General features: G+C 44.0%; 1 protein-coding gene across 1 annotated transcript; it reads right to left on the reverse strand.

Moving 5' to 3' along the window:
* On the reverse strand, positions 1–26,083 carry si:ch211-250n8.1 (uncharacterized). The gene is made up of 16 exons (XM_014179502.2): positions 25,800–26,083; positions 22,332–22,439; positions 22,167–22,242; positions 21,884–22,040; positions 21,677–21,722; positions 20,973–21,031; positions 20,750–20,785; positions 20,581–20,633; positions 20,348–20,480; positions 2,162–2,379; positions 1,415–1,460; positions 1,176–1,241; positions 1,031–1,090; positions 825–910; positions 274–368; positions 1–113 (listed from the first exon to the last, which is right to left on the reverse strand). Exons 1-16 carry the CDS (start codon positions 25,834–25,836, stop codon positions 79–81), a joined length of 1,311 nt encoding a protein of 436 aa, XP_014034977.2. The 5' UTR covers positions 25,837–26,083; the 3' UTR covers positions 1–78.
* Between the last annotated feature and the right edge of the window lie 21 nt (positions 26,084–26,104).

Consider the following 26,104-nt stretch of genomic DNA (forward strand, 5'->3'; position numbering starts at 1 on the left):
TTTTTCAAAGCACGTGTTTATTCAATTGCCACAAGATTTTGATGCTTGGCACATATCCAGTTGTCAAGGGGTTTCTTTTCATACGAACCACTCCGTGTGCTTGAAACCAGTAGCTGTGGAATTGAAAAAAAAAAAAAAATCTGATTTTGAAGTGTGACGAACGGGATTTTAATTGAAAGACTATCCCAATATTTCAAATGTTTACAGTCTTGATGGCATCCCACAAGCCAATGATCATACCAGAGATATTTAATTGTCTTCAATTATACTCACCGATGCGGTTGACGATCTCCTCACATTCTTTGACCGTGCTGGCTCTAAGCACCACACAGCAGAATCCTGTTGACTGAGGAGTTTCTGGGGAGTCTCTGAAAACGGAGCCAATTACACGTTCTGACATCTGCTCTCAGGCAACGGAACTGTGCCAGCTCAGGATGCGTCATCACTGCTGTTAATGGTTTTCTCCAGAGGAGAGCTTTAGAAATTCATTGAGGTTGCCCCTAGATGCTGATCTAAGAACTGTTCTCTATTTCCCCTTCTGAATGTTATTGTTAGGATGGGGATAGTGTAAACTGACCCTAAACCTGGTTAAGGGTATTTTTATAGCTGGAACGACAGGAAACCAGGATGCTACTATTCCTGTCCAGTTATTAGGTCTACTGTACAATGAGGAATGACTCATTTGAGTGTGTTTTTGCACAGACTATGTAAAAAGGCATGTCTTAAGGTTGTAACATTTGTATTTATTGGAATGTATCTGCAATGGTGAGAGGGCCTGGGACTATTCTCTGATATAATGGCTGATTTTTTTTATTAATACTCACACTACGCAGAAGGCAAAGACGGTATAGTCCGGCTGGCCAAACCGCCCTACACATGAGATCTCTGGATAATGATGCTGGAACAACTCCTAAACATAAACACAAAGGGGGAAAATTCAGTATTTCAACCAACAACCCTATATAATAATTTCGATCCACTGGACAAAACCTGTTTAACCAACGTGTGATATTATGTACCAGTTACTCACTGTCATATTGGATTTCTCAGTGCAGATCAAGTGGGTTTCCTTAAGGTCTAAAAGTACTTCCTGTTGGGAAAGTGAGAGGATATGTTAGTAGTTAGATTAGATTACAACAAACTAGTCAGGTCAGCATGTCTCTATTTGTCAGTACCATGCTGGGCTGGTTTTGCTGTAAGACCAGGGGGATTCCATGTTGAAGCACCTCCTTGCCTCCATACTGTCAAGAAAAGAGATAAAACATACACACAGTCACACACAATTTAACACACAATAACCACAAGTACACAACAAACCACAATTGATGTGCAAATAGTACAAAATAAAAATCTTCTCAAACAGTGAAACACTAAGACAATACACACCATGTAATTATAAAAATAACATATCTACCATTCCAATGTTTGTCTTTCCCAAGAACTGCACAATGTACACAATTCTGTGGGGAGAGAGGGGTTTAGTGCCTCAGATTAGGTAAACATGCCTGTGTATTATTTTAACATAAGAGATTAGAAACAGATTTCAGTGTGAAACTACAAATAGCCCTACGCCCTGAACACAGTAGATCTGAATGGATGGGATTGGTATAAGCAATATGGTAGTACCCAATCATTTATATATACATTAGATGACTAACAGCCACCGCTGACGATACCGCACCTCCATCTTGGAACTCCCCCACTGTTATAAAAAATACTTTGGAAGCTATAGATATGCATTAATTAATGTCTATGTTTGTTTTCGCTACATTTATTCTATTGCAAATTAATGCACCTTTGATTAATTATATGTAAGCTAAACATACAAATAAAAACGTGAAAAAATACATTTTTTTCCTTAAAGTAACATTTGCAGAATGTACTAATGTTACTGTCCCCACAAAAAATACTAAATACATGTCATTTTGTCCTTGAAACATTTCATTGAAATTCTGTAGAATTCCATTCATTCCTATGGAGGACTGCTTCTTCTGGGGAGTGCCAATATTGCCGACTGGTGACTTCAAAGCCTCTCATTGTCCAATACATAGCAATCCAGGGTTTATATACATCATTGGTAATACCACCAAATTGCTTTCTTATTAGCGGGCTGCAAACCAATAACAGGTGCATTAACGCAACAACAATCCCTCAGACTTGCCTTCCGTCTTTGAGGCACTGAGAGGGTGTGGGCCTCTGGCCCTGATTGGTGGGTTCTTGGGAGGAAGGGGAGGGGCCTAGCTGCAGGGAGGGGTTCTCTTCTCTAAGAGCTCTTAGGAGTTTGATGATGGGGCGATATACACCCCCGTCCTGCACACACCACCGTAACACACGCAGGGACAGGGGACGCCCCTTAAGCCTGGAGAGGACCACACCTGCCTGAGAACACACACACACACAAAAGCACAATGTCTCAATTAAATATTCAAAGAGAAAAACGCCCTGTACAGCATATTAAATAAATATATGGTTTGTCTAAGGTGTGGCTGTATACAGCACCAACCATAAGATTGGACACCTAGTCATTCAAGGGTTTTTCTTTATTTTTACTATTTTCTATATTGTAGAATAATAGTGAAGACATCAAAACAATGAAATAACACGTGGAATCATGTAGTAACCAAAAAAGTGTTAAACAAATCAAAATATACTTTATATTTGAGATTCTTCAAAGTAGCCACCCTTTGCCTTGATTACAGCTTTGCACACTCTTGGCATTCTCTCAACCAGCTTCATGAGGTAGTCACCTGGAATGCATTTCAATTAACAGGTGTGCCTTGTTAAAAGATTATTTGTAGAATTGATTTCCTTCTTAATGCGTTTGAGCCAATCAGTTGTGTTGTGAGAAGGTAGGGGTGGTATACAGAAGATAGCCCTATTTGGTAAAAGACCAAGTCTATATTATGGCAAGAACAACTCAAATAAGCAAAGAGAAATGGCAGTCTATCATTACTTTCAGACATGAAGGTCAGTCAATCCGGAAAATGTCAAGAACTTTGAAAGTTTCTTCAAGTGCAGTCGCAAAAACCATCAAGCGCTATGATGAAACTGGCTCTCATGAGGAACGCCACAGGAAAGGAAGACCCAGCATTACCTCTGTTGCAGAGGATAAGTTCATTAGAGTTACCAGTCTCAGAAAATGCAGCCCAAATAAATGCTTCACAGAGTTCAAGTAACAGACACATCTCAACATCAACTGTTCAGAGGAGACTGCGTGAATCAGGCCTTCATGGTCAAATTGCTGCAAAGAAACCACTACTAAAGGAAACCAATAAGAAGAGACTTGCTTGGGCCAAGAAACACGAGCAATGGACATTAGATCAGTGGAAATCTGACCTTTGGTCTGATGAGTCCAAATTGTAGATTTTTTGTTCCAACCGCTGTGTCTTTGTGAGACGCAAAATAGGTGAACGGATGATCTCTGCATGTGTGGATCCAGCCATGAAGCATGGAGGAGGAGGTGTGATGGTGTGGCGGTGCTTTGCTGGTAACACTGTCTTTGATTTATTTAGAATTGAAGGCACACTTAACCAGCATGGCTACCACAGCATTCTGCAGCAATACGCCATCCCATCTGGTTTGTGCTTAGTGGGACTCTCTTTTGTTTTTCAACAGGACAATGACCCAAAACACACCTCCGGGCTGTGTAAGGGCTATTTGACCAAGAAGGAGAGTGATGGAGTACTGCATCAGATGACCTGGCCTCCACAATCACCCGACCTCAACCCAATTGAGATGGTTTGAGATGAGTTGAACCGCAAAGTGAAGGAAAAGCAGCCAACAAGTGCTGAGCATATGTGGGAACTCCTTCAAGACTGTTGGAAAAGCATTCCAGGTGAAGCTGGTTGAGAGAATGCCAAGAGTGTTCAAAGTTGTCATCAAGGCAAAGGATGGCTAATTTGAAGAATCTCAAATATAAAATATATTTTGATTTGTTTAACACTTCTGTGGTTACTACATGATTCCATATATGTTATTTCACAGTTTTGATGTCTTCACTAAAACGTAAAAATAAAGAAAAATGAGTAGGTGTGTCCAAACTTTTGACTGGTACTGTATATATATATATATACAGTTGAAGTCCGAAGTTTACATACACTTAGGTTGGTGTCATTAAAACTTGTTTTTCAACCACTCCACAAAATTCTTGTAAAGAAACTATAGTTTTGGCAAGTCGGTTAGGACATCTACTTTGTGCATGACACAAGTCATTTCTCCAACAATTGTTTACAGACAGATTATTTAACATAATTCACTATTACAATTCCAGTGGTTCAGAAGTTTACAAACACTAAGTTGACTGTGCCTTTAAACAGCTTGGAAAATTCCAGAAAATTATGTCATGACTTTAGAAGCTTCTGATAGGCTAATTGACATAATTTGAGTCAATTGGAGGTGTACCTGTGGATGTATTTCAAAGCCTACCTTCAAACTCAGTGCCTCTTTGCTTGACATCATAGGAAAATCAAAAGAAATCAGCCAAGATCTCAGAAAAAAATTGTAGACCTCCACAAGTCTGGTTCATCCTTGGGAGCAATTTCCAAACACCTGAAGATACCACGTTCATATGTACAAACAATAGTACGCAAGTATAAACACCATGGGACCACGCAGCCGTCATACCACTCAGGAAGGAGACGCATTCTGTCTCCTAGAGATGAACGTACTTTGGTGCGAAATGTGCAAATTAATCCTAGAACAACAGCAAAGGACCTTGTGAAGATGCTGGAGGAAACAGGTACAAAATCATTTATATCCACAGTAAAACGAGTCCTATATCGACATAACCTGAAAGGCCACTCGGCAAGGAAGAAGCCACTGCTCCAAAACGCCATAAAAAAAGCCAGATTACGGTTTGCAACTACACATGGGGACAAAGATCATACTTTTTGGAGAAATGTCCTCTGGTCTGATGAACCAAAAATAGAACTGTTTGGCCATATTGACCATCGTTATGTTTGGAGGGAAAAGGGCGAGGCTTGCAAGCCGAAGAACACCATCCCAACCTTGAAGCACGGGGGTGGCAGCATCATGTTGTGGGGGCTCTTTGCTGCAGGAGGGACTGGTGCATTTCACAAAATAGATGGCATCATGAAGAAGGAAAATTATGTGGATATATTGAAGCAACATCTCAAGTCATCAGTCAGGAAGTTAAAGCTTGGTCGCAAATGGGTCTTCCAAACGGACAATGACCCCAAGCATACTTCCAAAGTTGTGGCTAAATGGCTTAAGGACAACAAAGTCAAGGTATTGGAGTGGCTATCACAAAGCCCTGACCTCAATCATATTGAAAATTTGTGGGCAGAACTGAAAAAGTGTGTGCGAGCAAGGAGGCCTACAGACCTGATTCAGTTACACCAGCTCTGTCAGGAGGAATGGGCCAGAATTCACCCAACTTATTGTGGGAAGCTTATGGAAGGCTACCCGAAGCGTTTGACCCAAGTTAAACAATTTAAAGGCAATGCTACCAAATACTGAGTGTATGTAAACTTCTGATCCACTGGGAATGTGATGAAAGAAATAAAAGCTGAAAGAAATCATTCTCTCTACTATTATTCTGACATTTCACATTCTTAAAATAAAGTGGTCATCCTAATTGACCTAAGACAGGGAATTTTTACTTGGATTAAATGTCAGAAATTGTGAACGTAAACTTCCGACTTCAACTATATATATATATATAATATATATATGTATGTATATATATGTGACCTATACATTTCCTTGTTTTCGAAAGTAATTTTATTGTCCATTATAATAACATAAAATTGATCAGAAATACAGTGTAGACATTGTTAATGTTGTAAATAACTATTGTAGCTGGAAACGGCAGATTTGTTATGGAATATCTACAATGGCGTACAGAGGCCCATTATCAGCAACCATCATTCCTGTGTTCCAATGGCACGTTGTGTTAGCTATTCCAAGTTCATCATTTTAAAAGGCTAATTGATCCTTAGAAAACCTTTTTGCAATTATGTTAGCACAGCTGAAAACTGTTGTTCTGATTAAAGAAGCAATAAAACTGGTCTTCTTTAGACTATTTGTGTATCTGGAGCAGCAAATCAAAATCAAATCAAATTCTACTAGTCACATGGGCCGAATACAACAGTGAAATGCTTACTTACGAGCCCCTAACCGACAGTGCAGTTTTAAAAAATACGGATAAGAATAAGAGATAAAGTAACAAGTAATTAAAGAGCAGCAGTAAAAAAATAACAATATATACAGGGAGGTGCCGGTACAGAGTCAATGTGCGGGGGCACCGGTTAGTTGAGGTAGTATGTACATGTAAAGTGAGGGAAAATTTTTTATCCCCTGCTGATTTTGTACGTTTGCCCACTGACAAAGAAGTGATTAGTCTATAATTTTAACGGTAGGTTTATTTGAACAGTGAGAGACAGAATAACAACAAAAAAATCCAGAAAAACGCATGTCAAAAATGTTATAAATTGATTTGCATTTTAATGAGGGAAATAAGTATTTGACCCCCTCTCAATCAGAAAGATTTCTGCCTCCCAGGTGTCTTTTATACAGGTAATGAGCTGAGATTAGGAGCACACTCTTAAAGGGAGTGCTCCTAATCTCAGTTTGTTACCTGTATAAAAGACACCTGTCCACAGAAGCAATCAATCAATCAGATTCCAAACTCTCCAACATGGCCAAGACCAAAGAGCTCTCCAAGGATGTCAGGAACACGACTGTAGACCTACACAAGGCTGGAATGGGCTACAAGACCATTGCCAAGCAGCTTGGTGAGAAGGTGACAACAGTTGGTGCGATTATTCGCAAATGGAAGAAACACAAAAGAACTGTCAATCTCCCTCGGCCTGGGGCTCCATGCAAGATCTCACCTCGTGGAGTTGCAATGATCATGAGAACGGTGAGGAATCAGCCCAGAACTACACGGGAGAATCTTGTCAATGATCTCAAGGCAGCTGGGACCATAGTCACCAAGAAAACAATTGGTAACACACTACGCCGTGAAGGACTGAAATCCTGCAGCGCCCGCAAGGTCTCCCTGCTCAAAAAAGCATATATACATGCCCGTCTGAAGTTTGCCAATGAACATCTGAATGATTCAGAGGACAACTGGGTGAAATGGCGCTCTTTGGCATTAACTCAACTCGCCGTGTTTGTGAGGAAGAGGAATGCTGCCTATGACCCAAAGAACACCATACCCACCGTCAAACATGGAGGTGGAAACATTATGCTTTGGGGGTGTTTTTCTGCTAAGGGGACAGGACAACTTCACCACATCAAAGGGACGATGGACGGGGCCATGTACCGTCAAATCCTGGGTGAGAACCTCCTTCCCTCAGCCAGGGCATTGAAAATGGGTCGTGGATGGGTATTCCAGCATGAAAATGACCCAAAACACACAGCCAAGGCAACAAAGGAGTGGCTCAAGAAGAAACACATTAAGGTCCTGGAGTGGCCTAGCCAGTCTCCAGACCTTAATCCCATAGAAAATCTGTGGAGGGAGCTGAAGGTTCAAGTTGCCAAACGTCATCCTCGAAACCTTAATGACTTGGAAAAGATCTGCAAAGAGGAGTGGGACAAAATCCCTCCTGAGATGTGTGCAAACCTGGTGGCCAACTACAAGAAACGTCTGACCTCTGTGATTGCCAACAAGGGTTTTGCCACCAAGTACTAAGTCATGTTTTGCAGAGGGGTCAAATACTTATTTCCCTCATTAAAATGCAAATCAATTTATAACATTTTTGACATGCGTTTTTCTGGATTTTTGTTGTTGTTATTCTGTCTCTCACTGTTCAAATAAACCTACCATTAAAATTATAGACTGATCCTTTCTTTGTCAGTGGGCAAACGTACAAAATCAGCAGGGGATCAAATACTTTTTTCCTCACCGTAGGTAGAGTTAATTAAAGTGACTATGCATAGATGACAACAGAAAGTGGTGTGGGGGGGGGGGGGGCAATGTGAGTAGTTTGGGTAGCCATTTCACTAGATGTTCAGGAGTCTTATGGCTTCGGGGTAGAAGCTGTTTAGAAGCCTCTTGGAACTAGACTTGGCGCTCTGGTACCGCTTGCCATGTGGTAACAGAGAACAGTCAATGACTAGGGTGGCTAGACTCTTTGACAATTTTTAGGGCCTTCCTCTGACCGTCTGGTATAGAGGTCCTAGATGACAGGAAGCTTGGCCCCAGTGATGCACTGGGCCGTTTGCACTACCCTCTGTAGTGCCTTGAGGTCAGAGGCCGAGCAGTTGCCATACCAGGCAGTGATGCAACCAGTCAGGATGCTCTCAATGGTGCAACTGTAGAACCTTTTGAGGACCATGCCAAATCTTATCAGTCTCCTGAGGGGGAATAGGTTTTGTCATGCCCGCTTCACAACTGTCTTGGTGTGTTTGGACCATGATAGTTTGTTGGTGATGTGGACACCAAGGAACTTGAAGCTCTCAACCTGCTCCACTGCAGCCCCGTCGATGAGAATGGGGGCGTGCTCGGTCCTCTTTTTCCTGTAGTCCACAATCATCTCCTTAGTCTTGATCACATTGAGGGAGAGGTTGTTGTCCTGGCACCACCTGGCCAGGTCCCTGACCTCCTCCCTATTGGCTGTCTCGTTGTTGTCGGTGATCAGGCCTACCACTGTTGTGTCATCTGCAAACTTAATGATGGTGTTGGAGTCGTGCCTGGCCGTGCAGTCATGAGTGAACAGGGAGTACAGGAGGAGGCTGAGAACGCACCCCTGAGGGGCCCCTGTGTTGAGGATCAGAGTGGTGGATGTGTTGTTACCTACCCTTACCAGCTGAGGGCGGCCCGTCAGGAAGTTCAGGATCCAGTTGCAGAGCAAGGTGTTTAGTCCCAGGGTCCTTAGCTTATTGATGAGCTTTGAGGGCACTATGGTGTTGAACACTGAACTGTAGTCAATGAATAGCATTCTCACATAGGTGTTCCTTTTTTCCAGGTGGGAAAGGGCAGTGTGGAGTGCAATAGAGACTGCATCATCTGTGGATCTGTTGGGGCGGTATGCAAATTGGAGTGGGTCTAGGGTTTCTGGGATAATGGTGTTGAGGTGAGCCATGACCAGTCTTTCAAAGCCCTTCATGACTACAGATGTGAGTGCTACGGGTCGGTAGTCATTCAGGCAGGTTACCTTAGTGTTCTTGGGCACAGGCACTATGGTGGTCTACTTAAAACATGTTGGTATTACAGACTCGGACAGGGAGAGGTTGAAAATGACAGTGAAGATACTTGCTAATTGGTCAGTGAATGCTCGCAGTAATCCGTCTGGCCCTGCAGCCTTGTGAATATTGACCTGTCTAAAGATCTTACTCACATCGGCTGCGGAGAGCGTTATCACACAGTCTTCCGGTACAGCTGGTGCTCTCATGCATGTTTCAGTGTTATTTGCCTCGAAGCGAGCATAGAAGTAGTTTAGCTCATCCGGTACGCTCGTGTCACTGGGCAGCTCTTGGCTGTGCTTCCCTTTAATCTGTAATGGTTTACAGGCCCTGCCACATCCGATGAGCATCAGAGCCGGTGTAGTACGACTCGATCTTAGTCCTGTATTGACGCATTGCCTGTTTGATGGTTCGTCGGAGGGCATAGCGGGATTTCTTATAAGCTTCCGGATTAGAGACCCGCTCCATGAAAGCAGCAGCTCTAGCCTTTAGCTCAGTGCGGATGCTGGTTGGGGTATGTACTTACAGTCACTTTGGGGACGACGTCATCGATGCACTTATTGATGAAGCTTTGGCAGATGTGGTGTACTCCTCAATGCAATTGGAGGAATCCCGGAACATATTCCAGTCTGTGCTAGAAAAACAGTCCTGTAGCTTAGCATCTGCTTCATCTGACCACTTTTTTATTGATCTAGTCACTGGTGCTTCCTGCTTTAATTTTTGCTTGTAAGCAGGAATCAGGAGGATGGAATTATCGTCACATTTGCCAAATGGATTTCGAGGGAGAGATTTGTATGCATCTCTGTGTGTTGAGTATAGGTGGTCCAGAGTTCTTTTCCCCCTGGTTGCATGTTTAACATGCTGATAGAAATTTGGTCAAACTGATTTAAGTTTTCCTGCATTAAAGTCCCCGGGTACTAGGAGCGCCACCTCTAGGTGAGCATTTTCTTGTTTCCTTATGGAGGTATACAGCTCATTCAATGCTATCTTAGTGCCAGCCTCTGACTGTGGTGGTATGTAAACAGCTACAAATAATATAGATGAAAACTCTCTCAGTAGGTAATTTGGTCTGCAGCTTATCATGAGAAACTCTACCTCAGGCAAGCAATAGCTCGAGACTTCCTTAGATATCGTGCACCAGCTGTTGTTTACAAAAATACATAGACCGCTGCCCCTTGTCTTACCAGACGCCGCTGTTCTATCCTGCCGGTACATCGTATAACCAGCCAGCTGTATGTTGATATTGTCAACGTTCAGCCACGACTCCGTGAAGCATAAGATGTTACAGTTTTTAATGTCCCATTGGTAGTTTAATCTTCACAATTACTTGTCAATTTTATTGTTCAAAGATTGCATGTTTGCTAGCAGAATTGAGGGGAGTGGGGGTTTATTTGATCGCCTCCGACTCCTCAGAAGACAGCCCGCCCTCCAGCCTCTCTTTCTCCGCCTCCTATTCACGCAGATCACTGGGGTCAGGGCATGTTCCCGAGGGAGCCGTATATCCTCCGCCTCGGGCTCGTCAGAGTTGTGAAAGAAGAAAAAGGATTCTGCTAGTCCGTGGTGAGTAATCGCAGTCCTGATGATTAGAAGTTATTTTCGGTCATAAGAGACGGCAACATTATGTACAAAAATTGTAAAAAATAAAACAATTACGAACAAAAAAACACTATCCATTGGGGGCACGTAAAATGTCTGCCATCTGCTCCGGCGACATCTTACATTCTATCAGCATTTCTGGGTTTGATTGTTTTTCTCCAATGTTTGTAAACATTGTAAATGTAAACAAACACTGTGTAGCTTCATAACATGGTTAAAACAATAATTTTTATATCATGGATGGTCAGTCCTTGCATCCATAGCTCTGTCTATTAATCTGACTGTGGTTACATTTCTCTAGGCCCATCCCCCAGCTTTTTACCAAACCAGAGGCAGGTCGACCGTTTTGTTATTATTTCATCTGTGGATGTGCCCTTTAAACAGCTGCATATTATCAATATATCAAAGTGTCACCAACAAAAAGGTAAACAATAGGCCTATAGAAAATGCAGCATATGGCATTCATTTATCACATGTAATTAGCACTTTTCAGTCATTCTCAAAGCATGCCATTCCATGAGCGCAGTATTTATTTTTCAACTCGAAACAATGAGCCCAATCAGTCCTCCATGACAACAAAATAGACAACAGAATAGGGTTGGCTAATAAGTCCTTGGTTGTGGGGTTATGCTCAGGTAAAACAATTTGGCTAATCTATACTTCCATATTTCAAAGTCCTATTCTTGAAGATCAAGGGGTATAACGTTTATTGGAATTTTATTTAACCTTTATTTAACGACTGGAATTCTGACAGAAAGCAGGGCACGTGCCCAGTGTCCCTGTTAATTTTGTTAGTCACTTTCACTCAGATATCATATTTGTCACAACGTCCACGGAAGGTGGCGCCTCTCCCCGGTCGGGCGGTGCTCGGCGGTCGTTGTCGCCTGCCTACTAGCTGCCACGATCTATATTTCTGTGTCTGTTGGTTTTGTCTGATTAGGTCTGCACCTGTTTTGTGTTAGTCAATTAGTGGGGGTATTTAGTTAGTCTGTTTCGTTTGGGGATTTGTGCGGGATTGTTCTTTGTCATGTTGTTTGATAGTCGGGAATTTTTGTATGTTTTCCCAGTGAAGCTGCTTGTTTAGGCATTAGGGTTGCCGGGCTGCGCCCCGTCCTTGTGGATCTTTGGAGCTGTCCTCCTTCCTAGTTGTTTTTGCAACCTGCCTTGTTGCGGCATTTTTCCTGTTTGGATTATTAAACATACGTTTAAACGGATCTCAGTCTCCTGCGCCTGACTTCACCCCTCCTGCTATCAAAGTGAGCCGTGACAGAATCCCGCACCAAAAACATGGAGTCAGCAGGAGCAAAAGCGCCGTCCATGGAGGAACAGGTGACACAGCATGCTAGCCTCCTCCATCGCCTGGGCACAGCCATGGACCAGGTGCTGGCGCGTTTGTAGAGCTGGGAGAGAGTTGCTCCCCCACCCACACCAATGCCAGCTCACCACCCTGTGTCTCTACCGGCACCAACGGAACCCAGCTCGAGTGGGATGAGGATCACGCCCCCAGGGAGTTCGATGGGACGGCCGCTGGGTGCAAGGGGTTCCCACTCCAGCTAGAACTGTACCTGCCCCCCCCCCCGAAGAGGAGAGGGTGAGTGTCCTTATCTCACGGGTAGAGCCCTAGAATGGGCCAACGCAGTCTGGGAGGGCCCAGACTCGGCTAGGGATGACTACACGGAGTTCACCCGCCGCTTCCGGGCGGTATTCGATCATTCCCCGGAGGGCAAGGCGGCGGATGAACGATTGTTCCACCTGAGACAGGAGACGAGGAGCGCTCAGGACTTTGCCTTGGAGTTCCGGACCCTCGCCGCTGGATCGGGGTGGAATGAATGGGCCCTGATTGACCACTACTGATTGACCAGCTCCCGACAAGCCGCCGGGAGCTGGCTTGTCGGGACAATACCATCACCCTGGACCAGCTCATATATCTGTCCATCAGGCTGGACAACCTGCTGGCTGCCCGGGGGCGTTCCAATCGGGGCCTTTTTGTTCCACCTCCCAGTCCTCCTGCTCCAACGCCCATGGAGATAGGAGGGACTGCAGCTAGGAGGACCGGAGGCGGGGACCTCTCCTGCGCCCACTGTGGTCGCAGAGGGTACACTGCGGACCGGTGCTGGAGAAGCTCGCCCGGGAGTTCAGATGGCAGGCAGAGCACCATGTCGACCCCCCAGGTGAGTCAGAACCAGCCACACCCAGAGCCCTCTGTCGGCCACATGTATGCCTCCATTTGTTTTCCTGAGTATTCCCCTCACTTCCAGAATAAGGCACTAGTCGATTCAGGCGCGGCTGGGAGTTTTATGGACCGTGGGGTCGCCAATAAGTTAGGGATTCCCCTGGTTCAGCTGGACCAACCCTTCCCCGTGCACGCCCTAGATAGTCGACCATTAGGGTCCGGCCAAGTGAGGGAAGTCACAGTGCCACTGGTCATGGTGACGCGGGGGGGTCATGAGGAATGTATAAGCCTGTTCCTCATTGATTCCCCAGCGTTTACGGTGGTACTGGGAATTCCCTGGCTAGCCACTCACAACCCCAAGATTTCGTGGAGGCAGAGGGGCTTAAGGGGTGGTCGAGGGAGTGCTCAGGCAGGTGTATAGGAGTTTCCATCGGAAATGCCGATTTGGCTATCGCCTTCAGTAAAACGAAGGCGACTCAATTACTCCCTCATCGACGAGGAGATTGTGCGATATACCTCCAGGCTAACGCTGCCCTTCCCAAGAGTCACGTGTATCCTCTGTCTCAGGAGGAGACAGCGGCTATGGAGACATACGTCGCTGAGTCCTTGAGACAGGGATACATTCGGTTATCTACGTCACCCGTCTCCTCGAGCTTCTTTTTTGTGAAGAAGAAGGAGGGAGGTCTGCACCCATGCATTGACTATAGAGGTCTAAATTCCATCACAGTGGGTTTCAGTTACCCGCTACCTCTCATCGCTACGGCAGTGGAGTCATTTCACGGGGCTCGCTTCTTCACAAAATTAGATCTCAGGAGCGCGTATAACCTTGTGCGTATCCGAGCTGGGGACGAGTGGAAAACTGCATTTAGTACCACATCTGGCCATTATGAGTACCTCGTCATGCCATATGGGGTAAAAAAATGCTCCCACCGTCTTTCAATCCTTTGTGGACAAGGTTCTCAGGGACCTGCTCGGTCAGGGTGTGGTGGTGTACATCGATGACATTCTGATCTACTCCGCCCCACGCGCCACGCATGTGTCTCTGGTGCGTAAAGTGCTTAGGCGATTGCTGGAGCATGACCTGTACGTCAAGGCTGAGAAATGTGAGTTCTCCAAACAAGCCGTCTCTTTTCTGGGATATCGCATTTCCACCTCCGGGGTGGTGATGGAATGTGACCGCATTGCGCTCGTGCGTAATTGGCCGACTCCAGCCACGGTGAAGGAGGTGCAGCGGTTCTTGGGTTTTGCCAACTACTACCGGAGGTTTATCCGGGGCTTTGGTCAGGTGGCAGCTCCCATTACCTCACTGATGAAGGGGGTCCGGTGCGACTGCGGTGGTCGGCAGAGGCGGACAGAGCCTTTTGTCATCTGAAGGCTCTGTTTGCTGACGCTCCAGTGCTGGCGTATCCGGACCCCTCTTTGCCATTCATAGTGGAGGTGGACGCGTCCGAGGCTGGGGTAGGAGCAGTTCTGTCGCAGCGTTCAGGCGCGCCTCCGAAGCTTCGCCCCTGTGCATTCTTTTCGAAGAAGCTGAGTCCGGCGGAGCGTAACTATGATGTGGGGGACAGGGAGTTGCTAGCCGTGGTCAAGGCCCTGAAGGTGTGGAGACATTGGCTTGAGGGGGCACGACATCCTTTCCTCATCTGGACTGATCACCGTAATCTGGAGTACATCCGGGCAGCGAGGAGACTTAACCCTCGTCAAGCCAGGTGGGCCACGTTTTTTACGAGGTTTCAGTTCACCCTCTCGTACATCCCAGGTTCCCGGAACCTGAAGGCCGATGCACTGTCGCGTCTCTACGACACCGAGAAGCGGGCCATTGATCCCACTCACATACTCCCTGCCTCCTGTCTGGTGGCACCAGTGGTCTGGGAGGTGGATGCGGACATCGAGCAGGCGGTGGATCATGGGTCAGAACCCATTCCACCCCAGTGTCCCGCGGGTCGGAGGTACGTCCCGCTCGGTGTTCGCGATCGTCTGATCCAGTGGTCGCACACTACCCTCCTCGGGTCATCCTGGTGTTGAACGGACGGTGCGGGGTCTGAAAGGGAAGTACTGGTGGCCCACTTTGGTTAAGGATGTGAGGCATTATGTCTCTTCCTGTTCGGTGTGCGCCCAGTGTAAGGCTCCTAGACACCTGCCTCGAGGGAAACAACAGCCCCTCCCCGTTCAACAGCAACCATGATCCCACCTGTCGGTGGATTTCCTCACGGATCTCCCACCATCTCAGGGGAACACCACGATCCTGGTCGTTGTGGATCGGTTCTCGAAGTCCTGCCATCTACTCCCTTTGTCCGGTCTTCCTACGGCCCTACAGATCGCGGAGGCCCTGTTTATGCATGTCTTCCGGCACTGCGGGGTTCCCAAGGACATCGTCTCTGATCGAGGTCCCCAGTTCACGTCCCGGGTGTGGAGGGCATTTATGGAGAGACTGGGGGTCTCGGTCAGTTTGACTTCAGGTCTTCACCCCGAGAGCAATGGGCAGGTGGAGCGTATTAACTAGGATGTGTGCAGGTTTCTGCTGTTCCTATTGCCAGGACCGGCCAGGGGAGTGGGCGAGGTTCGTCCCATGGGCCGAGATGGCGCAGAACTCTCTGCGCCACTCCTCTACTAACCTGTCGCCCTTTCAGGTGGTGTTGGGGTACCAGCCGGTCCTAGTGCCATGGCATCAGAGCCAGACGGAGGCTCCTGCGGTGGAGGAATGGGTACAGCGCTCAAAGGAGACCTGGAGTGCCGTCCAGGAGGCCCTTAAATGGGCTGTAGGACGGCACAAGGAGAGCGCGGTCCGCCGCCGCAGTGAGGCCCCCGTGTTTACCCCGGGGGACAGGGTCTGGCTCTCGACCCGGAACCTGCCCCTCCGCCTGCCCTGCCGGAAGCTGGGTCCTCGATTTGTGGGGCCGTTCAAAGTCCTGAGGAGAATAAACGAGGTGTGTTATAGGTTTCAACTTCTTTCATATTACCGTATTAACCCCTCGTTTCATGTTTCTCTCCTCAGGCCGGTGGTAGCTGGTCCGCTGCAGGACACTGAGGTGCGGGAGGTCCCTCCGCCCCCCCTGGACATCGGGGGGGGGGGGGGCCCGGCGTACACAGTCCGGTCCATCTTGGACTCCCGGCTTCGGGTAGGGGGCCTGCAGTACCTCGTGGACTGGGAGGGGTACGGCTCGGAGGAGAGGTGCTGGATCCCGGTGGGGGACATTCTGGATCCAGCTCTGCTGCGGGAATTCCACAGTCTCCATCCGGATCGCCCTGCGCCTCGCCCTCCGGGTCGTCCTCGAGGCCGGCGTCGGTGCGCTGCGGGAGCCGCACGTCAGGGGGGGTACTGTCACAACGTCCACGGAAGGTGGTGCCTCTCCCCGGTCGGGCGGTGCTCGGCAGTCGTCGTCGCCTGTCTACTACCTGTCACCGATCTATGTTTCTGTGTCTGTTGGTTTTGTCTGATTAGGTCTGCACCTGTTTTGTGTTAGTCAATTAGTGGGGGTATTTAGTTTGTCTGTTTCGTTTGGGGATTTGTGCGGGATTGTTCTTTGTCATGTTGTTTGATAGTCGGGAATTTTTGTATGTTTTCCCAGTGAAGCTGCTTGTTTAGGCATTCGGGTTGCCGGGCTGCGCCCCGTCCTTGTGGATCTTTGGAACTGTCCTCCTTCCTAGTTGTTTTTGCAACCTGCCTTGTTGCGGCATTTTTCCTGTTTGGATTATTAAACATACGTTTAAACGGATCTCAGTCTCCTGCGCCTGACTTCACCCCTCCTGCTATCAAAGTGAGCCGTGACAATATTAACACGGCAAAATGTGTATAATTGCAAAGGAAATTTGCTTTTAAAACTGCAAAAAATTCTCCCCAACCCCTAGTTATAATTTTTAGCATTGCAGGAGATTAGCTGTGTAATGTACACAAAAAAAGTTCTGTAAAGCAAACGTATTTGTTTACCTTTTGTTAATAAAATACCTTTTCTGCTAACAGATCCCTCTCTACGTATTAAATTATCGTTAATGTGTAGTGGCTAATTGTAAAGGGGAAAGGGGGATACCTAGTCAGTTATCCAACTGAATGTATTCAACTGAAATGTGTCTTCCGCATTTACCGTAAATTCTGGACTATAAGCCGCAACTTTTTTCCCAGGCTTTGAACCTCGCGGCTTAAACAATGACGCGGCTAATATATGGATTTTTCCCGCTTTAAATATTTTTTTCTAAAAAAAAAATATTCTGTGACGTGCTCAGTTTTTTGGCGGCATGGAGCTTTCATTAGACCAATGAAATTGCCGAACGGGTTACGGTCAAAAACTTTTTTGTTTACTGTTTAGATTAAATCGAGCGCTCTCAAACTTCCCATCATTCTGATTACGGTAGTCATTTTGTCACCCTCATCATGGCAAAGACACGGAGAAATGCATATGATGCAGCTTTCAAATTGAAGGCGATTGATCTGGCTGTTGGAAAAGGAAATAGAGCTGCTGCACGGGAGCTTGGTCTTAATGAGTCGATGATAAGACGTTGGAAACAGCAGCGTGAGGAATTGACTCAGTGCAAAAAGACAACTAAAGCTTACTGCAAATTTTTTATTTTTTGTTACAAGCCGTGTTTCGTTAAAGCCTATTTATTTTTGTTACAAGCCGTGTTTCGTTAAAGCCTGTGTAAAGTTCATTTGTTTCAATGTACCGGTAGGCACCTGCGGCTTATAGACATGTGCGGCTTATTTATGTTCATTTTTTTTTTTTTTATAATTCAGTGGGTGCGGCTTATATTCAGGTGCGCTTAATAGTCCGGAAATTACGGTAACTCAACCTCTCTGAATCAGAGAGGTGCGTGGGGCTGCCTAGCTAATAGGCTTTGTGTTTGTAGATCGACTGAGGTGAATGAAGCTACCGCAACCAATGTGATAATGGCTGGGGAAATTTTAGCTTGTTTTTGTTGTTCTCCAAATAGCATTTTAGGGTTTTTAAATTGTATAGAAGTGCAATAAATGAGCTTCAACTTTCTTCAAAGTTCCACAGGACCAGTGGAAGCAAAATAGCCCCATATACTGTACTGTAGTGCCTTCAGAAAGTATTCACACATTTTGTTGTGTTACAAGGTGGGATTTAAATTGATTTAATTGTAATTTTTTTGGCATCAATTCACACAAAATACTCTGTAATGTCAAAGAAAAATTCTAACATTTGTTATAAAAAAAAATGTGATTACAGCTGTGTCTTTCTAGGTAAGTCTCTAAGAGATTTGCACACCTGGATTGTACAATATTTGCACCTTAATATTTTTACATTCTTCAAGCTCTGTCAAGTTGGTTGTTGATCCTTGCTAGACAGCCATTTTCAAGTCTTGCCATAGATTTTCAAGCTGATTTAAGTCAAAACTGTAACTAAGCCACTCAGGAACATTCAATGTCGTTTTGGTAAGCAACTCCAGTGTATATTTGGCCTTGTATTTTAGGTTATTGTCCTGCTGAAAGGTTTTCCTCTAGGATCTTGCCTGTGCATAGCATTATTGTGTTTATTTTTATTATAAAAAACTCCCTAGTCCTTGTCGATGAAAAGCATACCCATAACATGATGCAGCCACCACCATGCTTGAAAATATGAATAGTAGTACTCAGTGATGTGTTGTGGGGATTTGCCCCAATCATAACGTTTTGTATTCAGCACATAAAGTTAATTTCTTTGCCACATTTTTATGCAGTTTTACTTTAGTGCCTTATTGCAAACAGGATGCATGTTTTGGAATATTTTTATGGAATATTTGTGTTCTGTACAGGCTTCCTTCTTTTCATTCTGTCATTTAGGTTAGTATTGTGGAGTAACTACAATGTTGTTGATCCATCATCAGTTTCCTCACAGCAATTAAACTCTGTAACTGTTTTAAAGTCACCATTGGCCTCATGGTGAAATCCCTGAGCGGTTTATTTCCCCTTCGGCAACTGAGTTAGGAAGGACGCCTGTATCTTTCTAGTATTGATACACCATCCAAAGTGTAATTAATAATTTGGCCATGCACAAAGGGATATTTATTTTATTTTTAACCATATACCAATTTGTGCCCTTCTTTGCGAGGCATTGGGAAACCTCCCTGGTCTTTGTGGTTGAATCTGTGTTTGAAATTCACTGCTTGACTGAGGGACCTCACAGGTAATTGTATATGTGGGGTACAGAGATGATGGCATAGTCATGAAAAAATCCAGTTAAACACTATTATTGCACACAGAGTCCATGCAACTCATTATGTGACTTGTTATTTAGGCTTACCATAACAAAGAGGTTGAATACATATTGACTCAAAAGACATTTCAGCTTTTTATTTGTAATACAATTGTAAGAATTTCTAAAAACGTAATTCCACTTTGACATTATGGGGTATGGTGTGACACAAAATCTCAATTTAATCAATTTTAAATTCAGGCTGTAACACAACAAAATGTGGGAAAAGTGAAGGGGTATGAATACTTTCTGAAGGCACTGGGGTGCCACCACTATATGTTACAGTAGCTGTGGGGTTCTTTTCTGCCTATGCATCTTTCTTTCAACGTGAAACCCACCACTGGTGTGCTCGGCCAAAGAGCTCTATTTTCATGTTATTGAACACATTTAAATGCCTGGAGTTTGCTAAACGGCATTGGCACTTGGATTGGAGCCAGTGCTATGATCAGATGACATGAAAAAAGCTCTTTGGCCACACACAACTGTGGTGGGTTTCACGTTGAAAGAAGGATTCATAGGCAGAAAAGAACCCCATACCTACTGTAAAATATATTGCTGTGGGGCTTTTTTGCTTCCACTGGTCCTGGGGCCCTTGTTAAGGTCAACAGCATCCTTTACCCAGTACCAGGACATTTTTGCCCAAAACCTGGTTGCCTTTGCCAGTGGATCTTCCAGCAAGACAATAACCCCAAGCACACAAAATCCACAAAGAAATTGTTAATTGACCACAAAAATCAACATTTTACAATGGCCATCTAAGTCTCTGGACATAAACCCCATTGAAAACCTGTGGTTTGAATGGAAGAGGGCAGTCTATAAACGCAGACGTAGGATATCATAGATCTGGAAATATTCTATATGGAGGAATGGTCTAAGATCCTTCCCAATGTGTTCTCCAATCTCATAAAACATTTTTAGAAAAAGGCTCAGTGACTTTATCCTCGCAAGGTGAGCTATTAAAAGGTACTGAAAACAAGGGTTCCAATCATTTTGACCCCTATCTTTTTTTTAGAAAAAAAGTATTACTTGTTAAACAAAATCTCTTTCTCTGAGCAATTGTATTAGGATAAAATCATAGAATTGTCCAATTTTCTTTGCATACAATATAGCTCCGTTTTTGTATTAATTATTTTTATATTAAGTCGGATGATTTTGCATGGTCCTGAGGAGCGGCTGACTAAAAAGCAGGTGTGTTAGATTAGGACTGGAGCTATTTTTCTTGTAAAGGTCTCCTTACCTGTCCATTGCAGGCATTCCGTAAGGAGATTCCGTTGATCTCATCAATGATGTCACCTGGATGTACACACTTGTCCACCTGAGCCTGGCTACCTGGCAACAGTTTCAGGACAAAGACACGGCCACTGAGATACCTGGGGGAAGAGAGAGAGAGAGGTGGGAGAGGAGAAGAGAGGGAGAGAGAGAGAGAGATGACTGTGTATTATGAGGAAGGATACAAACACTGCCACTTACCTGAGCACCATCCCTAGCTCACGACATGGTACTGCCTCATACATATCACACACCTGGAAAACACAGACATAGTCCTCACTTCAATAGGCAAAATATACACAGACTAACTATGAGGAAGGGAAGTCATACATAGATCTGAGATTGTACAGGGCTCATTTCAATATCTTACCGGTAGAAGCCAGCTCTCATCCAGAAAACTGCAGTTCTTAAGTGAAAAGGCAGACATTTTGCTGATGTGAGCAGTGACATTCTATGTTTTGAGAACTCTTTGTATTTGCAACATTTTGTTTTAGGCCAACAGTCTAAGCAGAGACTTGACTCATGCTTTCTGATACTGTGCATCAACCACATCATAGTCAGGCAAACAGGAGAGGGAAGGAAACACTTTGTACCTCCATGTCCAGTTTGAATTCCATTTCTGAGAGGACCATGAGCAGGGACATGAAAGGCTCTTAGAGAGGAAGGATATTTGACTCAGTCATCATGAGTGTTGTTGGACACTTGACAAGTTGAACTTTAATAATGGAACACTGGTCACTTTAATCATGTTTACACACGGCTTTAATCAACTCATATGTACAGTATATACTGTATTCTATTCTACTGTATTTTAGTCAATGCCACTCCGACATTGCTCGTCCTAATATTTATATATTTCTTTATTCCATTCTTTTACTTTTAGATGTGTGTGTATTGTTGTGAATTGTTAGATACTACTGCACTGTTGTTGCTAGGAACACAAGCATTTCGCTACACCCGCAATAACATCTGCTAAGTACGTGTATGTGACCAATAACATCTGCTAAGTACGTGTATGTGACCAATAACATCTGCTAAGTACGTGTATGTGACCAATAACATCTGCTAAGTACGTGTATATGACCAATAACATCTGCTAAGTACTTGTATGTGACCAATAACATCTGCTAAGTACGTGTATGTGACCAATAACATCTGCTAAGTACGTGTATGTGACCAATATAATTTTATTTTATTTGACCTGCTGTGATGAAAATGACTTCCTGATATTAAGGCCAATGCCAACAGCAACCATTCAGTGAAAACAAAACAATCAGGAAGAGAAGAAAAGCCTCACCTACAAATTCCTCATTCTTAAAAAGTGAAATAGCTGGGTTGTACCACTGGAAAATAGAAACCAGTAAAACAAGTCAATGATATGATAGCCTATTCAAACATAACTGGAATATAGCCTAATTACTGAACATCAAAGGAATGTCAATTGTAATGTTACAACAATGTAACAACAAGGTATTAGAGCCAATATGAGTGAGAGATAACAGACCTCTAGTACTTTGGGTGTGTGTAACAGGTGTTTGATGACTCCTTCTAGAACTCTCCGTCTGAGGGCTAGCCTAAGGAGGTAGCGTCCTCGTCCCTGAGCTGACAACAGCTTCCTGCAGGCTAAGGTCTGTTCAACCGCAAGCGACACAGCACTCAGTCTAGAATACACGCACAGGAACATATATACACACCAGTGAGGGAGCCAAGACAACAACAGGGGGGTTAGTAGTCACTGTATGTTATTTTCTAGAACACAATCTCTAAATGTGCTGTAGGTAGTTTACCTGCCACAGTTGTCGTGTTGGAGGAGTTGCTCGAAACATTGCCAGTAGTCCCTGTGTACTAGACCAAGGACTGGCTCTGAGGGAGACACACACTAGTTAGAATGTAGGCAGGCTCTAATGTTCTGTACTCCTGTCTGCATGGCTTTGCTTTGTTATAATACTCACGCTGAAGGCCCTTCCTAAGGATGAGCTCCAGTAGTTCACAGCAGGAGGAGAGGTGAGGGTTGACATCTGTCACTGTCCCCTCTTCTGTCTGCAGGTTCAGGATGCATACTGGACGAGGAAAAAATATACACACAATGCAATATATGTGCGCACACATTACATGGGCCACATTGGGTAGATACTGTATGTGCACAGGCGTTGAGGGAACAATGCTATGGGTAGACATAGACACAACAATAGACCATACACAGTCAATTTAGAAGTTTTAAATCAATACTTTGGGAGTTCATTTTAACACCATCCCAGATAACATATGGTCCTACTCTACAGAGTGTTAAATAGTACTGTGATTATACTGTTACATTTTGAGTGTTAATGCAACACTTTATAATGTAAAAAATGAACACAGCATTAGACTTGCCATTGTTACTCAAATGTAACACTATGGGGTAATTAACGCTCACAGTGTTATTTATGTTCAACACTAGTGTTAATCTAGTGTTGAACATAAAAAAACGTTACAGTAAGTGATTTTGGGTGTTGTTTTAACACTATGTGGTGTAACGCCTAATTTGCATATTTCCTATTTTTGTATATTTTCCTATTAATTATTTTCTTTTAAAGGCCTATGGCTTCCACCAAATGAGGCGAATGTTATCATTAAAATACTGAGATTTGTCAAGATGTACTCAAGAGAAAGAAAGGATTGGTTCATTTCCCCTCTGTGGTTTAACTTTATGACAATACATTACATATATCATAAGACCTTACTTTGATGGCCTCGTTTTACCCTAACACAGTGGTGTTAGGAAAATCCTGGATTACAAATTACAGGCCACATCAGGCCTGCAAGTCACATTATGCTGGCGGGCAAAGTGATGTTTAATTCCGTTTTGGAATCAAGTTGGAATTTTTATTCACTTACATTCAGATTGACTACCAGGGTTAGGAACTCTGGTAAAAGAGACTACCTAAACCATTTAAACCGGGAAACAAACAGTTCAGTAACGGTGCAATAAATCTAACTAACTGATTGGATTAGTTTAGAAAAATGTATGCTGTGTAATTTTGTGTAGCATAAGATGAATCAATCAATGCAAAAACACAGATATTAAAAACAATCCCCCCCAAAAAATCTACCTGCATAACATGCAGGGTAATATGATAATGATGGGTGTGGATTGGATGGAAATATCTCTGGTTATTAACACCAACACTGGGGTTATTTTGAGTGTTCATTTCACTCTAACTGAGTGAAGATTTAACTCCTTAAACAACACTAGAAATCAACACTGGCCAATTTTCTGTGTAGGCTTGTGATATATGCACAATACATGGGCAAAATATGGCAGACATGTGGGTGGTGTCTTTCCTTTTGCTGTATGATGATGACTGACAGAGGGCACCTCTTCCACACTTGATGACCAAGGAGGACCCAGTTACTTGGCAACCTGAAAACATCACTGCTTTTGTCTATTTGTGTTTTGCATCAGGGGCAGAAATCCCGGGGGGGGACGGGGGGGACACGACCCCCCCATCCTGGGAAAATATGATTTGTCCCCCCCAACATATCACTGAAACATAACTATGTAATTTAAATAATATTAATAATACGCAATGAAAGCAATTGTGCTGATTATAGACACTTAGTAGCGCGTTTTTAAGTTTCAAAAGATTGTGACCCCCCACCCTTTTCCTCACAATGGTTAGCTCCACTGGCAAGGTAACAGAGGGGTCGTGTCTACTGTCTGAAAGGCACTCAATGAACGTAACTGACGTGAGGTTAATCCAGTCAATCGCGCACACACTAGCTGAATATGCAGAGCTAGCGCGCAAATATTAACCATTAAGCTAGCTAGTACCTATTCCATTTATGTGGCCTCGTCAAAGATGGAATCTTTGCTATCGTCAATTTATTCTGAGATCAGCATGCAGATGATGTAAGTTAGTGCTTCAAAGTCCCTGTGATAAGGTTAGCGATAAACTGAAGTCCAAACTGAACAGAACTACACTCTCTTCTACCATTGTCTTAAATATATTTAATGGTCTCGTTGCAAAAGCTAAATTGTCGCAAGGGAACTTTTATTTATTTATTTTATTTAACCTGGGTAGCAAAGATTATAGCAAACACCACTGAAACGGAATTGGTGCTCGCTTGCTTTGCAAATTCAGCTATTGTTGGAAGCCAGCCAATATGAAACAAACTATTAAAATTACAAAAGGTTGCAGCATATGTTGTGTAAATGGTGAACTCATACAGCTGTCAACTCTTGTCATTTTAATCCGTTTCACATTTGCTAGCTACCTTTTAGATCGAAGCCCAAATAGAATGATAAAAGATAAGATGATAGAAGCCCATCTCCTACTGTAAATAACCTACACACTGTGTGTGTAGCCAGCCAGTTAGAAAAATGGCAGAAAAATAAAAGACGGACATCAGAATATTTTTCAGTACACCAAAACGCAAAGTAAGAACCCTAGTAGCCTAATATCTCAAAGACTAGTTGATAAAATGTTCATAAGAAAGAAATGAAATTCTAATGGAAATGTTTCACAATGATGTCATTAGGCAGAGCAGGCAACAGATGGCACACAGACAGCAGAGTTGGGGACAGATATGCAGGGACAGACTGGCAGAGACGGAGTCTCAGGTAGGTTTGTTGAGTCTTTGTTTGGCAACATTATGAAAGGTTCTCAATTTTTTTGACTTGTAAAATAGGAACCTAATTGGAAAATGCCATGGATACCCCCACTCTCAACTTAAACTGGTGACTGAACTAAGATTTGTTAAAGGCAATGGTATTGCTGTTGTGAGTAGTTGTGTAGTTTTGGGTACCGGTAGTTAGGAGTACGGCAAACACCTTATTTCTTTGGTTCCTCAATATACATTTACCATATTACAATGTAGGCTATGTGTTACAGCACTACTTTTGGTGTCCCCCTCAGGAATTGCTCTTGAGAAAATTTCATGTAATTGTCCCCCCCAAAGTTGACATCAGATTTTCGCCCCTGTTTTGCATAGTGTCTGATAGGCTTCACCAGCACTAGATTGCGTCAGGTGGTTGAGTGATAGAATAAAATAGGTGAAAGGTGCAGTGAAACTGCATTAATACATCAAAGACGCAGCTCCAATAGTAAAATCGGGAAAGTGATCCTTCAAAATATTTCATACAGAGGATGATATGTGTAACATTCAGAGATAACACATGCTTCACAAAAGATAGATTATGAAGCAATTTTCTGGTAGAAGAAAGTACTTATTCTATAGTCCCTGCTGCAGCACATGAGCGTAACCTGAGCCGCCTATGTAGGAGCGTCTGACTAATGATTAGGCTATACTAGGCTGAGTAAATATCTGCTGATACTCTCGCTCAGCCTATTCCTGTCTGTGTATCTACAAATGAACAACGCATAACACCCATATGCATGTCTCCATTCACTCGGTGTCCATTTGCAGTATGTTCTTACCTTTGAGGGTCCCGAGCAGCGGGTCTTTCGGAGGCATAATGAATATTATTAGCGCAGATATAGACGCAGATATAGACGCCTGTCATTTAACAACGCGTCATAGCTTACACACACTTCCGCATGTCTAAAACATACCGAGACACCCTTTCCCTTAGGCTGTTACAGATAGGGAAATGTAAACATGATATCAATTTCAAAATAGACTACATTAATCACATTTTGGGGAGGTTGGACAGGAAATGTCAGTGACAGCTGCAATAACCAATTCTCACTCGAAAACATTGAAGCTAGCCTACTCAGTTTCA

The sequence above is a fragment of the Salmo salar genome, chromosome ssa28 (assembly GCF_905237065.1).
Source record: "Salmo salar chromosome ssa28, Ssal_v3.1, whole genome shotgun sequence".
Lineage (NCBI taxonomy): Eukaryota > Metazoa > Chordata > Actinopteri > Salmoniformes > Salmonidae > Salmo > Salmo salar.